Source organism: Ursus maritimus, unplaced genomic scaffold, assembly GCF_017311325.1.
Source record: "Ursus maritimus isolate PB19 unplaced genomic scaffold, ASM1731132v1 scaffold_24, whole genome shotgun sequence".
NCBI lineage: Eukaryota > Metazoa > Chordata > Mammalia > Carnivora > Ursidae > Ursus > Ursus maritimus.
In genome coordinates this window covers 35,937,202-35,954,317 of record NW_024424897.1, presented here as the reverse complement: position 1 = coordinate 35,954,317, position 17,116 = coordinate 35,937,202, and the positions used below count along the sequence as shown (strand labels likewise).

The window sequence follows — 17,116 nt, the reverse complement described above, 5'->3', positions numbered from 1 at the left end:
CTTTAGAAAAACAAGAATAATTACTAATCTCACAGGGTTGTCCTGATGCTTCGATGAGCTCTTCTAATAGGGAAAGGACCCAGAACTGTGTGCAGCCTACAACAGGCACCAATAAATGGCGGCTATTAAAAACTAATAATGTGGATATTATTTTGCTTTAGCTTTAAGCCCTGATGGAATTTCTGTTTTCAATGGAGACATTCTTCTATATTATACACCTATATTGTTGATCCAGCCTCAGGTCAGGGATGATTTAAAACCAGAAAAGCAGGGATGCCTGCGTGGCTCAGTCCGTTAAGCATCTGCCTTTGGCTTAGGTCATGATCACAGGGTCCTGGGGTCAAGCTCCCTGCTCCATGGGGAGTCTGCTTCTCCCTTTGCCCCCCACCCCTCGCTCATGCTCTCTCTTTCTCTCTCGATCACTCTCTCTCAAATAAATAAATAAAATCTTAAAACCAGAAAAGCATATCCTTCTCTGTAAATTCTCTCCAGCAAGTTTCCCTGTGGGGTCTGTGGACCTAGGGTTTATGCCAACTCTTTGCTTCAATGTGGAACATCCGTTTACAGGTTAGTAACATGATTCCAGAGCCCTTTATTCCGACAAGACTGGAGTGCCACCGTGAGGTCAGCTTTGGTCCTGGCTATTTACTTGAATTCTGTCCTGATTACAAGAATATTTGAGAGGTTACATTTACATTGCATTCTACTTACATTAAAGCCTGAAAAGTACACTCTGTTGACCCTTGATGGCAAAAAAAAAAACCAAAACCAAAAACAAAACAAAACAAAACCAGAAAGTATAAAAATTTGGATTCCTTATAGTACTTAATTTGGATTTCCTTCCTTCCTTCCTTTTTTTTCTAGGCTTCGCACCCAGCATGGGGCCTGAACTCACAACCCTGAGATCAAGGAGTCCATGCTCTACTGACTGAGCCAGCCAGGCACCTCCTTGATTTGGATTTCTAACCTACTATGGTACAGGTGAATCTTGAGAATTTAAAATTCAAAATGTAGCTCCAGGGAAAGTGAGATTTCCCTTTGCAAAGAAATAATTCCCATTTCCAAATGACCATTAGAAACTCCACACAGGTGTCCCACAGAAATCTCAAACTCAGCCTACTCCAAATTAAACTGATTATATGGTCCTTACACAAACCTAGCCCTCCAGTATTCTCCATCTCTACAAACAGAGCCGTCCTCACCCGGTCGCATAAGGTAGAGACGTGGGTGTTATCTTAGGTTTCTCCTTCTCCCCATCTTCCTACATCCAATCACTAAGGAAGTCCTATCAGTGTTGCCACCTTATTGTCCCTTAGTTCTGCTCCTTTAACCTCTTCCCTTTTGCCTCTGCCTTATCCCCTCACTAGACTAACTACTGCAGTATTCTTCTGGTCTCTGACTTCAGCCTTGCCTCCTTCCATGTTGCTGCTAGATGGAGCTTGTAAAATTAAAGACTGTTTGTATCACGTGCTTAACATCCTTTAATGGCTCGGTGCCTTCAAGATCAAGTCAAAACTCCTTCATATCCTACAAGGGGTATGGAGCCTAGTCCTTACCCACCATCCAACTCCATCTCTTGCTGCATTATTGCTTCCACCTTTTTTTAAATTAATACAAATGCATGCAAATTATTTATTCATAGTAACGCCTTCATTAATAAAATTTATAACCTCATGTCAATAAGTAACTTATATCATATATCTTCCCATCCAGAAATAGGGCAATTTAATATATTTTATATTGATGGCAAAAAGATTTGTTGTTTGTTTTATTTTGGTCCCAACTTTGAAATTTCTGTGAAGAATGTAAAGGATGAAAGGACTTCTAGGATAGCCCTACACTGAGGTTCACGGGATGAGGAATGTTAAAAAGTAAGAGGCTGATCACTTTCTTCTGTTTGGCAAACCACTCGATCTCTGCACTAAGCTTCTATTTTTTTATTCCAGTATAATTAACATACAGTGTTATATTAGTTTCAGGTGAACAATATAATGATTCAACAACTTTATATGTTACTCAGTGCCCATCATGATAGTGTACTCTTCTCCCCTTCACCTATTCACCCGTCCCCCTGCTTACCGCTCCCCCCCCTCCCCCCGCCGGTAACCAACAGTTTGTTCTCCATTAAGAGTCTGTTTTTATCTAATTCCAGCTTTGCTGAACCACTAGTAGATCCCCAACACAATAGGCTTTTTTTATACCTCTTTATGTTTGTTGCTACTGTTCCCCTTACTTACGTGTCTTGTCTAATTTGTTGACATCTTATTTTTTAAGGGTATCAAACTTTATGTTTGTTGCTACTGTTCCCCTTACTTACGTGTCTTGTCTAATTTGTTGACATCTTATTTTTTAAGGGTATCAAACTTTGTCTCCCCTATAAACCTTTCCTAACTTTCCAGAAAGCCTATCCCATCCTGCCAACACTGAGTGACTACTCCCTCACCTGCTATAACTTACACGACTGTACCTATAGAGTCTTCTTGCTTTGTCTGAAAAGAGCTCTCTATCCTTAGCAGACTTGGAGCTCCTCGAGAGCAAGGACCATGTCCAATCTGTCTGTGTATCCCTAGGCCCTAGTCTACGCCTAGCACACTGAAAACAACAACCACAAAGTTTGGGGTAGCTTTGGTCCTGGTGCTATTAGCGGGGAATGGAGAAGAAAAAAAATATTTTCAAAAACATAATCTTAAGGCATGGAGTGATCACTCTGTTCATAAAAACAAGATAGACCAACTAGCTCCCACTACAGTGCCGTCCAGACTTTGCGTTCTCACTTGCTACAGTTGAGAAACCATGTGTGTCTACCAGTCAGACCATACTGGTTTTTGGAGAAATTCCAGTTATACAAAACATGGTTCAATTTCCTTGCCACTTTTATTGACAATGGTTCTGAATTGCATTGTTTTGTTTTTTTTCCCAAGAGGAAATTGTCCCTTAATGAGTCACCTGGACATTGTCAAGATCAGAATTGATATAAGTCTGACAGTTTCCATTTGACTTTATTTATTCAGCCCCAATTTATTACAAAGCACCAAGCAAAAGACATAGGTCCTTTCCTAAATCCACAGGGTTGGCTGTTTCAGGGATCTTTGTCTATTTTATTTCCCCTCATTAAACTCAACAAGATTTATTGGCCACTGACTATGAAACAGGCTCCATGCCAGGCAAACATAATATGAGAATAAGTGAGATACAGGCCCAGTCCCCCCAAAAGCTTAAAGTCTGGTGTGGGACAGATGTGGAAGCATAATTACCATGCAACAGGAAAAGAGCTAAAATAGAGGTATTTACGAAGAGCATGAGAACTCATGGAAAGAAGATAGACTGTGTTAAGGAGGGGACATTCAGGGTAAGCTTCACAGAGGACAGGAGATACAAAACTGAGTTTTGGATAATACCAGGAGTTTGCCAGGGAGGAAAAGGAGAGAGGACATCCCAAAAAGAAAGAAAAATATGGACAAAGGTTCTGAGTTAGAAGAAGCAAAGCCAAAATGAGATGATAAAATTACAGCTTAGAGAGGATAACTTGCCTAAGGTCGCATAGCTGGTAAGTAAAAGCGGTGGGGGAAGAGTTGAACCCAAGCTGAAATTATTCGTGGGAGTGTGTCGTATTTCTTGAGAGTATGGAGACTCACTGTTCAGGGCCCGGCATACAAGTTACAGGAGCTCAGACTACCTTCAGTAGACAATGGGGAATTATGAGAGGTTTTTAAGCAAAGAAACAACATGGTTGGGGCGCCTAGGTGGCTCAGGTCATGATCTCAGGGTCCTAGGATTGAGCCCCACAACAGGCTCCCTGCTCAGCAGGGAGTCTGCTTCTCTCTCTCCCTCTGCCCCTCCCCCTGCTCATGCTCTCTCTCTCAAATTAATTAATTAATTAGTTAATTAATTAAATCTTAAAAAAAAAGAAACAACATGGTCCCATTTGGACTTCAGAAAGTTAATTCTAGCAGTGATATTTTTTCAAACATTAAAACTAAATTTATTCATTAATTTGAGCAGCGCTATTATGAACATGTATGTGCATGTATATATTTGAATAGCTGTTTGAGTACCTGGTTTCAATTACTTTAGGTATATATCTAGGGGTGGAATTTCTGGGTCATATGGTAATTCTATGTTTAATGTTTGGAGGAACCAACAAATTTTTTTTCCACAGTGGCTGAATCATTTTTACCTTTTTAACACAAATACATATATTTTTAACACAGTGTATGAGAGTTCCTATTTCTCCATGTTCACTAATTTGGCAAATACATGCCAATTACTTTAAATGTTCAAAGTGGGGCTATAAAGAGGAAAGAAATGGAACTGATATTTGAAGACATAATGAGGCCAGATAACATCTAGTTGATCAAATTATGATTGTGTAATCTAATTCATCATATTCTTCACAACTCATGATTTTAAAATTTTTTCTCGAAAATAGTTGACACGCAATGTTACGTTAGGTTCAGGTGTAAAACATAGTGATTCCACAAGTTTGCATGTTATCTATATATGCTGTGCTCACCGCAAGTGTATCTGCCGTCTGTCATCATACAACATTATTACGGTATCATTGACTATATTCCCTATGCTGTACCTTTTATTCCCATGACTTATTCAGTCCATGCCTGGAAGCCTGTATTCCCCACCCGCCTTCATCCATTTTGCCCATCCCCCGACCCCAGCAATGATTCTTAACCCTGACTGCAATTAGAATCCCTTGAGAAACTTTCAGAAATTATAGGCCTGCTACACTAAAACAATTAAACCAGAATTTCCAGGACCCAGTTTTCTTTTTCTTTCTTTCTTTCTTTCTTTTTTTTTTTAAGTAGGCTCCAAGCCCAGCATGAAGCCCAATGTGGGGCTTGAACTCATGACCCTGAGATCAAGAGTCAGACATTCAACCAAGGCACCCAGGCAACCCATCTTTTATTTTGTTTTTTTTAAGTTCCTCAGAGGATTCTAATGTGCAGTGAGGGTCAAAAACTACTCAACTAGAAGAATGGGCTGAAAGATGGAAAAGAACTAATATTTATTAAGCACGTACTATATATGAAAGTTTGTTCCAAATGCTTTATTCAATAACTGTAATCTCTATATATTAGGAAATGTATATATATGGTATCCTGACCCACTCTTACCATTTTGAGCCCTGTGTGGTGAACAATCATATTATTCCTAGCCTTCAAGGTAGATATTATAATCCTATAATCCCTATTTTACCAATGAGGAAATTGAGGTACAGACCAGTGAAATAACTTGCCTAAGATTATCACATTAGTAGATACAACTGGATTCCCCCATAAATCTTTCTGATACTCCAAACTCATGCTCTTTCCACTATACACCATTGCCTATGAGCCTAGTTTAATTCTCTGAAGAATCCTGAAGTAAGTGTCATGATCCTCATTTTACAGATGAGGAAATGAGTTCTAGACGGGTTAATTTGAATAAGTCACAGCTATTAGGTGGAGGGGCTGGGAGGTATTTAAACTCAGACTTGTTTAACACCAGCTACATGCTTATGAAAGTAAAGCATATAGCACATATTCAACATTCAATACAATTCATTGCTCTGAAAGAATAGAGACATGATGGATTATTAATATATTAATAAAAATAATATTCTGTTTTTTAAAAGATTTATTTATTTATTTGAGAGAGAGAGAAAGAGAATGGGGGGAGGGGCAGAGGGAGAGGGAGAGAGAGTCTTAAGCAGTCTCTGCTGAGTGCGGAGCCCGACACTGGGCTTCATCTTGTGACCATAGATCATGACCTGAGCAGAAACCAAGAGTCAGGGGCTTAACCAACTGTGCCACCCAGGTGCCCCCAGAGTATTATTCTTAATAAGGAGAGCCATCCCTAGGGATTTTTCCTTCCTTCTTGGGTCTTAGGAGGCTAAACCTCTGTTGAACCACCAATTCCAGGTTTGTTTGTTTTTTATTGGGGGAAAGTGGGACAAAGGATTCTGCCATAACCCTCTATCATATTTACCTGAAAAAACTAACTCTGGCTAAGTTCAACACTACAACGTTTTCACACCCTTATCTAAGCAGCTGAATTGTGCTGACTGGTTTCTTTTTTTAATTCACTGTCTCCAACTCAAATGGGCATTCATTGCTCTGAGTTATGCATTTTCCTACTAAGTTCATTTTCACACTTAGAGGATATTATTTCACATCATTTCTTCCATTCTCAACCCTCCAGTGTTCCCTGACAAAATCTCATCCCACCCCCAGTCCACTAGTCTCCATCCTCTGTTGCACTAGTGATTTCCGTCTTTTCACTGGATCATTCCTTACAATTTACAAACATCCCCTGGCACCAATCTTTAAAACCATCAAAAAAGAAAAGCAAAAACCTCTTTTGAACCCTCATCTGCTTCTAGTTATCACCCTACTTCTCTGTTTTCCTTCTCAGCTAAACCTTTGCAAAGAGTTGGCTTCATCACAGTCTCCCCCTCCACCTTTATCAACTCAATCATCTCCATGTACCATGCCACTTAAACTGATATTATCAGGGTCACTAGAGACCTCCTCAACCTCTCAACAGCCTTTGAAACAGCTTATCACTACCCTCCTCCTGAAAGTTTCTTCTGACTTTGGTGACACCATATTCCTTGTCTTCTATCAGTGGTTGCTTCTTCTCAAACTTTTGTTTTATAGGCAAGAGGGTTCCTTTTTCTCCACATCCTCACCAACACTTGCTTCTTGTTTTGATTTAAGGCCATTCTGACAGGTATGAGGTGGTATCTTATTGTAGTTTGGATTTACATTTCCCTGATGATGAGTGATGTTGAGCATCTTTTCATGTGTCTGTTGGCCACATGTGGATCATGCTTTTAACTGACTGAGCCACCCAGGCACCCCCGCATGATCATGCTTTTAGATATGGGTTTGTCACCACTTACATAGGGATTGGGTTCTGAAGTCAGATCATAAAGAGAAGAAAGCTCATGAAGTAGAATCATTCTTGGAAATTCCTTTAATCACCTATAAAGTCTGGTAGTTGTGGTTTCATACATGTTGATTTTATACATGGTTGTGGTCATATTTATGTGCTGAACTGAAGGCCAACACTTCATTTCCTAATAAGCTCTAAGTCAATTCTTTTCCTCCCATGTTGAGATAAGTTGTTTTATGAAGCAACAGATGAAGTACTTGGGGCTTTCACTTAGGGGCTGTGTTTCATGAAAAATACTTATTCTTTAAGAGTGGACGCAACTGGAACAGCAAGATTCTCCCACTATGAGAGGGAATCAGGGGCTGAATCCATCTGAGAATACAATAGATTTACATCCCCCATCTCGTGCTTACTCCACACTTGCTTTCCTTGAATGTAAAGGAATTACACACACTACTTAAAGTATTTCTTACACTCTTTGGTTGAATATATATAACTCAACTTTAACACATTAAATGCTTTTTTATATAGCATTCCGTTTTACCATTTATATTTTTATGGCTTCTAAATTTATTTCCTCCAGCCTTGACCTTTTCCCCTGAGATTCAGACTTATGGAACCAGCTACCTACTTGGACTTCTCCACTTAAAGTCAACTAGGCATCTTCACATGTCCAAAACATAGCAATTGATTCCTCACCACCACCACCACCACCGCTCCCATGCCTCAACCTCACCAAAAAGCTGTTTTCCCCTAATGGTTCCTCGCTCAGTAAATGGCATACCATTTACCCAGGGTTTCAAGCAAAAAACCTAGGAATGGCCTGTGTGATTCCTCCCTTTCCCTCACCTCCACATAAAATCGATCTAGTGCATTTAGCTCTACCTCCAAAATATATCCCAAATCTACCCATTCATTTCCATCAGCACAGAGACCCACCCTAATCCAAGCCACCATCACCATTTCTTTGACTAGCCTCTGTCTTTCCACTCTTAGTCTTTCTACGATTCATTCTCCAAATAGCCAGAGTAAACTTTTATAAAACGTTCACTCATTCAGTCACCAAATACTTATTGAAGAGTGCACAGAAACTGGGACTACAGCAATGAAGCAAATTAGATTCCTGTGCTCATGGACTTTCATTCTAGACCTGGGAGAGGCAATGCATGAGTGAATAATTTTGTACAGTACACACACAGTGAAGAAAATAAATATAAATTGATATGCTAAATCATGTTGTTTTCTCAGTACAAAAAAAATTTAATACCTTCACAGTGAGCTTAGATTAAAATCCAAATTCTTTACCATGACTTTGTTATAAGAGTCTGTGAGAGCTGGTTTCCGTTTGCCCCTTCAACCTTATCTGTACCACACTTCCTCATTAGAACTTGGCTCCAGTCACCTTGGCTTCTATTTCCTCACTGTTGCAAACATTTCCCCTTCTTCAGAAGTGTGTTTCCTCTATTTGGAATGCCATTTCCCAGATCTGGGACAGGCTCCCTTCTCTTAGCTCAAATATCACTTCTACAGAATGAACTGGACTAATCTACCTAATAGTGGCTCCCCGTCCCTTTCTCTATCAATTACACCGTTACTTGCTTCACGGCACTTTTCAATTTCAGAAATTATCTTGCTCATTTAACAATATCTTTGCCTCCACTAAAATGTAAGTTTCCTGAGGTGAGGAATGTTAAGCTGTTTTTCACCAAAGTACGCATAAAAGTGTTGAACAGTGCCCGGCATGAGAGGATCTTGATAAACATTTTTTTTAAAGAACAAATAACGTCAGGCTGTAGGAGCTAAAACGGTTTAGTTTCTTGCAGCCGCCAGGCTCCGCCCCCCCCCCCAGAGCCACTTCCGCCAACGGCCCGGCCCCAGACCTTCTGGGGGAGGAAGTCCTCTGCGCAGGCGTCTCGGGACCGCGGTGCCTTCTGGGTAAAAATGGATGCTCACGATCTCTTTCGTCGGCTTGGCGTGGGAGCCAAATTCGACGTGAGACGTTTCTCTGCGGACGCAGCTCGATTCCAGGTAGGATACGCAGGGAAACAGAAGCCCGAGTAACTGAGAGGCACAGGAGCCCGAGAATGATCTGGCTGCTGGGAGAGCCGGCACTGGGAGACCGTGGCCTGGTCGTGGGGCATGTTCGCTCTGCGTTGGGCTCGTGCGCCGACCTACCTGGCCAAGTCCTGCCTTCGGAGTGAACTCTTACTATTCTTTTGTAGATTTCGGTGGGCCACCACAAAAACCCTTCTCCCTCCCCGCTTTTTAGTTTATTAAGCACAGTTAGAATCCTTTCAAAAGTAGCTTTTTCTCCGAAACTGGTAGAAAGGAATTTCGAAAACAGAATGAACCCAAAATGAAGAGAACAGATCATTTAACTGTAGTCTACCCAGATTGGCTTGGCATGTATATACGTTTGGTGGGCGTGGGTCTTTTTATTCCTGTAACCTCGTGGTGTGTTAAGTAACCAATGAGAAGAGCGACTTAGAAATGGGGACTCTTACATAGGAAAATAGTGGGTGAATGATAAATCGGGAGAAGTTAGTTGGGGCCCAGTTATGGAAAATCTTCAATATCAACCTTGACGGTGGGCAACACGTGTGTTTCTCCTTTCTCTGGCGGTAGGTGTAGTTGTTAAGAGTTTGAACTCCAGAGCCATATTATTTGGATCCAAATACTGGGTCTCTTCAGTTGCAACTTTTGAGACCTTGGTCAAGTTATTTGACCTCCTAATGCCTTGATTTTTTTCATCTGTAATATCTCTGTTTATCCGTTAGCATTGTTGAAGGATGAAGTAATTTAATATATATAAGCATGCTTAGAAGTCTGCCTGACAGCATATACGTGTTACACTGATAAGCGTAAAGATGGTAATTGCTATTTTGATTATTACTACTGTTAAAGGGTCAGAAAAGTTGTCATCTTGTATTTCATTAGCTCAAACACACTTGGCAGCTCAAAACATACTTGGTGAAAGGGTCAAAAAAAGATAGGGAGTTATTAGACCCACACCCTTACTGCCAGTACTGCTTGAGTGAAAACAATGTCCGTCTGTCAGTAGATTGCATTTTAAATTTTTTGCGTTTTAGGTGGGAAAAAGGAAACATGACTTTGATTCTTCAGAGGCGCTGCAGGGACTGGACTTCTTTGGAAACAAGAAGTCTGTCCCAGGTGAGTGTGGAGCATCAAGAACTCATCAGGAACTTCAAGATGAAGAGAAAAAAGAAGAGAGCCTAACTGAAAGGAAGAGGGAACAGAAGAAAAAGAGGAAGATGATGTCAGGTTAGTTCTTGGTTTCTTTTTTTTTTCCTCTTTATAATATTTTTTTTTTCAGTTACAAAAATAATACAGGCTTAAGGTTCAAATCACACGGTATACTGTCATTCATTAGTTAATGGCATTCAGGTTGTTTCCAGGTATTTGCCATTATATATATTGCTACGATAAAGATACTTGTATATATATCCTTTTGTACAGGTCCTGTTATTTCTGTAATTAGCATCCCCAAAGTGGAATCACTGGGTATGCACACTTCTTTCTTTGAACAGACAATGAAAAATGACTTCCCGCACCTGTGTCAATGCTGGATGCTATTGGTCTTAAATTCTTTGTCAACCTAATGAATGAAACTAATTTTTGTTTATATTCTCTTGATAACTGGTGAGGTTGAGCATGTTTTCGTATGCTTTAGCAGGTATTTACATCCCAGCATTTATGAATTGTCTGTTCTTACTCTTTCCCTATTTTTCACAGGGTGTTTTTTTTTCCTGTACTTAAGGGATATTTATCTTTTTCTTTGTTATATCTCTTAAGTTTCTTAGCCATTTACCTTTTTCAATAAAGTAAATACTTTCACCTAGTCTTTAAAAGTTATACAGGGTTGAAAAGCAAATTTTCTTCCCACTATTTCTAGTCCCCTATTTCTCCAGAGGCAACTGCTGTTAATCATTTTCTTACGTATTTTTATAAAGATATTTATTAACCATATTTATACCTCCCTTAAAAAACCTGAACAATAGCATACTGTATATGTTGTTCTATTCTGAACCTTCGCTCTTCCTCCACTTAAAAAAAAAATACACACACACACACATACATATCTTGGAGATTGTTTGGAATCAGTAGGAAGTGTCCTGCCTTTTTCATTTTAACACAAAATATATCCCATTGTACATTCTGTAATTGATTTAACAAGTTCCTTTGTGATGGACCTTTAGTTTGTTTCCTCACTTTTGCTGTTACTGTGTTGCAGTAAGTGCCATTCCACTTGTCTTTGTGTGTATGGGGGAGTATATCTGATAAATTCTTAGAAATGGAATTTCAGAGTTAACCAGTAGGTTTATTTTAAGTTTAGGTATTTTGGAATTGTCCACCAGAAACACTGTTATCAGTAGGAAGTCCACTGCTTTGTTCATTGAATCATAGTATAGTATGCCATTACACATTATAGGGATGTTCCATAATTGACTTGACAAGTCCATGTGTATGGACATTGACTCCGGTTCCACACTTTCACTGTTACAGTGTTACACATTTTACTTCCCTGACTGCAAGGAAGTTTGATAAAGCCTTCCACCAAGATTAGTTTAAAAAAAAAAAAAAAAAAAGACCTGGCACAAACTTGGGAAAAGGATTCAACTATTGGGCAACCAGTAACACACAGATACATACTATAATGTAGCACATATGTGACATAGTACAGAATAATGTGGCATACTATGTTTTGATTGGTCAACTAAATATTTTCCCCCTAAGGTGATCTATAGAGTCAATGCAAAATAAACTCAATTAAAATTCCAGTAGGCTTTTAGGGTAGAAATTGACAAAGGACTTTTTTAAAAAGTTAGATATACACCTATCATATGACCCACCTATTCCATTCTAAGAATTTACCTAAGAGAAAGGAAAACCTGTGTCCTCACAGAGACTTCTACACAGGTGTTCACAGCAGCTTTATTTTCAGTAGCCAAAAACTGGAAATGACCCAAATGTCCTTCAGCAGGTGAAGGGTAAGCAATTTATATATCCATACAGTGGAATACTACCTTTAAATAAAAAGTTAATTATTGATACATGCTCCAACGTGGATGAATCTCAAAATAACTATTCTGAGTGAAAGAAGCCAGACTAAATTTAGTACATACTACATGATTCCATTTATATAAAATTACAGAAAAAGCAAATTGATCTACAGTGACAGAAAGCAGGTAGATGGTTGTTTAGGGGTGGAGCAGTGCATTACAAGGGGCCACAAGGAGATTTTGGGTGGTGATGGAAATAAATTTGAATGTAGTGAAGATTTAACAGATGTATACATACGTCAAAATTCCTTAAATTGTATATTTTAAATAAATGCAATTTATTATATATCAGTGGTACCTCAGTGAAGTGAAAGAAAATTTAAAAGAAATACCAAAAGTGGTCTTGCTTATTGCTCTTCTTAGAATTTTTAAGGTTATTCTTACATATTTATTTTGCCACATGAACTTTATTTTTATTTTATTTTTTTAAGATTTTATTTTATTCATTTTAGAGAAAGAGAGAGAAAGCGTGAGTGGGGAGGGGCAAGGGGAGAGGGAGAAAGAACCTGAAGCAGACTCTGTGCTGAGTGCAGAGCCTGACTCGGGGCTCCACCCCACAACCATGAGATCATGACCTGAGCTAAAACTAAGAGTTGGATGCTCAGCCGACAGAGCCACCCAGGCGCCCCTCCACATGAACTTTTAAAGTCAGCTAGTCTGGTTTCCAAAACAATCCTGCCACGACTTTTCACTGAACTAATTTTAGTTACAGATTAGTGAGAAGTTCTATCTTTATATTAGTGACTAGTCCTTAAGTACTGTGCTATGTTCATCACTATGATAAGTGAAATCTATTCTTTCATCATATTTATTTCCTAACTGGTTGGATATGGGAAAGCTGGCTGCCTTGTTGAAATCTCTTATTTAAGTATTTTCAATTTAATCTTACTGTTTTCAAGTATACAGTTATCTACATATCACACAGTTGAACTAACAAAAAGAAGAGCAGGAGCTTCAGAGCTCTTGATTTTACCAACAGAGAACTTGCCTGTCCTTTTCCAATTGTTATTCCTCCCATTACTTTCTTTTCTCTAGTTGTATTAGCTAGTACTTTACTTTCGTTTAGTGTGATGCTGTAGCTTGTCGGTTACTCTCGGGAATGTTGCATTTCAAAATCTTTTAATTTTTAACATATATTTTAGAAATTACTTCTCAAGAAGAAGGTTCTACTATACAGTGGATATCATCTGTGGAAGCAAAGATTGAAGATAAAAAAATTAAAAGAGAAAATAAACTAACTTCAGGAAAGTTGGAGAATCTCAGAAAAGAAAAGGTTAGAAAAATGTCTTAGCCCTAGCTGCTTTTCTGACGTAGTGAATTTTTCCTTGTCCTTGGGTTATTCTCTTGGTAAAAGTGAATATAGTTTTGTGAAGATAGAAGATTAATTTTATTAGTTTAGATTTCATGTTAATGAAAACTTTTAAGTATTTGTGCTGTGGCTGAAAATTTTAAAGTTTAAAATCCTTTTTTTTCCCCCAAGATTTCTTATTTATTTATTTGAGAGAGTGAGCAAATTAGAGCACAGGAGCAGGGGCAAAGAGAGAAGGAGAAGCAGACTCCACTGCTGAGCAGGGAGCCCAATGTGGGGCTCGATACCAGGATCCTGGGATCATGACCTGAGCCAAAGGCAGACACTTAATCGACTGAGCCACCCAGGCACACCTAAAGTTTAAAATTCTTGAAAGTAATTTGAAACTTGAACAGGTCAAAAGATGTGTGTGTGTGTGTATGTGTATAGACACACAATTCTCATATACTATATACTATGAATTTTTGACCTGTCCAAATTCCAAGATTGATTACTTATTTGGAATGAAGTTTTTAAAATTTCATATCCCCTTGTAAAACGTAAAATTTGCCCCCTTCTCTTTGTCAAGCTCACTGGTTTATTTTTTATTATTTTTTAAAGATTTTATTTATTTGACAGAAAGAGAGAGACAGTACAAGCAGGGGGAGCAGCAGCAGAGAAAAAAAGAGAAGCAGGGAGCCCAACTTGAGGCTTCGTCCCAGGGTCCCGGGATTATGACCCAAAGCTCACTGGTTTAGAAAGATTTCCTCTGACAGGGGTTTGAGAGTTAGAACTCTTTTTTTTTTTTTTTTAAGATTTTACGTATTTATTTGAGAGAGAGCGAGCATGAGCAGGGTGGGAGGTTAGAGGGGGGAGAGGGAGACTCAGACTCCCCATTGATCAGGGAACCTGAGTCTGGGCTCCATCCCAGGACCCTGAGATCATGACCTGAGCCAAAGGCAGATGCTTAACAGACTGAGCCACCCAGGTGCCCCAAGAGTTAGAATTCTTAAGAAACCTATTTTATACCTTGGGGGAGTAGAATACAGAAGAAATAACGGATACACCATTGTCATGTCTGCTGCACACCTGCTGTGTTGCAGATGGAAAGTACTGTTCAGCTCACTTCAGTAACCGCGAATCCAGAATTTGGCTGTCACTCTCTCAGAATGGGAATACAAACCAAATCAACACCACTCGACTCCGCTTTGGGCCCTCAATTTTAATAATTAAGAGTTTAGAGTAAATCATCAAAAAGCGTTGGCATTTGTGTGCTAAGTGCCATATAAAGAAAATACTAGATGGATTCAGTGTCTGCCTTCTAGAAGCTTATATAAAATTACAAGTTGTGATGATCATGGTGGCACATTAATATAAATAACCATTACTCGTGGCCTTCACACATTAATACAAGAAAGTAGATAGATAGGTTTTATTGTTATGAAGGTCTTCTGTCTATGAAAGGGCATGAAGTGTATCTAATATCTGTATCTTTTAGGGCTTGGAATTTAACCAAAAAGTTCATATATTACTAAAGCTTATCCTAGAAACTGTTACTGTGGCTTTACAACATCTGACACTATATGTGACCATATCCATGGTGACCCTTTATTTCACTTTTCAGATAAACTTCTTCCGGAATAAACACAAAATTCATGTCCAAGGAACTGATCTTCCTGACCCAATTGCTACATTTCAGCAACTTGACCAGGAATATAAAATCAATTCTCGACTGCTTCAGAACATTCTCGACGCAGGCTTCCAGATGCCTACACCAATCCAAATGCAAGCCATTCCAGTTATGCTGCATGTGAGTAGGAAGGTCTAGAATGCCTCTAACATTCCTTCCTTTGTGTGTTAGCTCATTCTGTTCCCTGTTTTTGAAGTATTCCTTTCTACCTTCTCTCTCCCTGTTGAAATCCTTCCTTTGCTTTTAAGGTCCATCTCAAAATGCCTGGCCCCCCTCCCCGCATCACTACAATTAGATGTGATCTTTTTCTTTTACCAACACTCTTTCCTCTGCCACCAGTTCTCCAAGGTATTCAGTGTGTTGTATTTTTTTTCGGTTTTTTTTTTGCAACATTTATCTTACACTTTACTGTATAGTTATACTAATTGTGTTTACCTTTTACATTTTGCTAGAGTGTAAACCCTCTGAGGATAGGGACTATGTTCTGTTTATTCATCCATGATTTAGTTTATTATTTCCAGGAGCTATTTCAGAAATACAGAATTCTTGTACACGGCCTGACTTCTTTCTCCCCAGTACATTTTGTTATTGAAATATACCTTATATACAATAAAATGCATAGATTCACAGTTCAGTGAATTTCAACAATGCATACCCTGTATAACCATCCCCCCAACGGAGATGTGTAACATTTCTGTCACCTCAGAAAATTCTGTTGTGTCCTTTCCATTCAGTCCTCACCTCACCCCTGCCCAGAGGGAACCGCTGTTCTGATTTCTGTTGCCGGGTATTAGTTTTGCCTCTTCTATAGAATGTCATAGAAGTGGTATCATCCATTATTTATTTTTTAATTTCTGGTTTCTTTCACTCTGCATATTGTTTTTGAGATTCATCCACGTTCCATTTATAGTAGCTTGTCAATGAGTAGTATTCTGTTGTTTGAAAATACCACAGTATGTTTAACTACTGTTGATAGAGGCATGGGTTCACTTAGGGTTTCAGAAATTAAATTTTTCTGAGGTTTCTTTTTGTCCCGATGAGAGCTGACTTTTTCTCCCATGTAGCCAAGATGGCCTTTGGTTCGGGTAGCCAAAGGGTCGGAGTTACCTTTTCATCCGTACGAGCCCTTTTTGTTTTCTTTGGGAACTGAAGTGAAAGTACATTTGAATTATGTTGCCTCACATTATAGTAAATTTGCTTTTAATTTTCACTTAAGATTGTTTCTGTTACAACTTCAGCTTAAAGCTCTAAAAGTCTTAGTGACTTTTTGAAGACTGTCACCTATAAATTACTGTCACTCAGGTTATTGCCACTTTTTATTTCTTATCTTTAGCCATTCTGTTACTTACTAAAACCGTCCCTAGGGATCGAGCAGTACAAATATCAGGGGGGAAGTTGGTTTTATAATTTTGCTTTGATAAGAGAGTTTGGTGGGAAAGAAAAATTGAAATAGAGGAAATACTTGAGGTTTTGAATTATCTTTGGATTTTAGTTATCCATATTCTTTACCCAGGTCAAATGGTGTGTGGTGGCAATGGTCAGAAACTCCTTTGGGGCACTGGTGGCAGGGGTGGATGACGTTAGAAAAGCAAGATTTATAGTCTCGTTTACATTATTTACATTACCTGGGATCAAGCCCCGCATCGGGCTCCTCTGCTGGGAGCCTGCTTCTTCCTCTCCCACTCCTGCTTGTGTTCCCTCTCTCGCTGGCTGTCTCTCTCTCTGTCAAATAAATAAATAAAATCTTAAAAAAAAAAAATACGGGAAAAGTTAGACAAGTGGCGGGAATATGAATGATTACATTCATTATGATTATTTTTTACTTCTATACTGGTTGCATTATGATTATTTTGTTATTTCTATGGCTGGTTGCATTATTTCTATGGCAGGCTCTGAAAAATTTATGTACTTACTTTATACTTAATATACCTTGTTTTTAGGGCCGAGAACTTCTGGCTTCTGCTCCTACTGGATCTGGAAAGACTTTGGCTTTTAGCATTCCCATTTTGATGCACCTAAAACAGCCTGCAAATAAAGGCTTCAGAGCTCTGATTATATCACCGACACGAGAACTTGCCAACCAGGTATGACTTGTATCTTTGAAGGAGGATGTATTTGGTGTTTGCTTTAGTCATTTCTTATTTGAGGGTAGGAAAAAGGTTTCAA

The 17,116-nt window shown here is 38.9% G+C and overlaps 1 protein-coding gene across 1 annotated transcript in view; it reads left to right on the top strand.

Moving 5' to 3' along the window:
* The first annotated feature begins 8,773 nt into the window (after window positions 1-8,773).
* DDX52 (DExD-box helicase 52) overlaps window positions 8,774-17,116 on the top strand; it is a 23,674-nt gene continuing 15,331 nt past the window's right edge. The window contains exons 1-5 of the mRNA XM_040639829.1: window positions 8,774-8,919; window positions 9,981-10,173; window positions 13,115-13,245; window positions 14,885-15,070; window positions 16,891-17,038. Coding sequence (XP_040495763.1) covers window positions 8,833-8,919; window positions 9,981-10,173; window positions 13,115-13,245; window positions 14,885-15,070; window positions 16,891-17,038 — 745 coding nt within the window. The 5' untranslated portion in view covers window positions 8,774-8,832. The remainder of the gene's footprint in view (window positions 8,920-9,980; window positions 10,174-13,114; window positions 13,246-14,884; window positions 15,071-16,890; window positions 17,039-17,116) is intronic.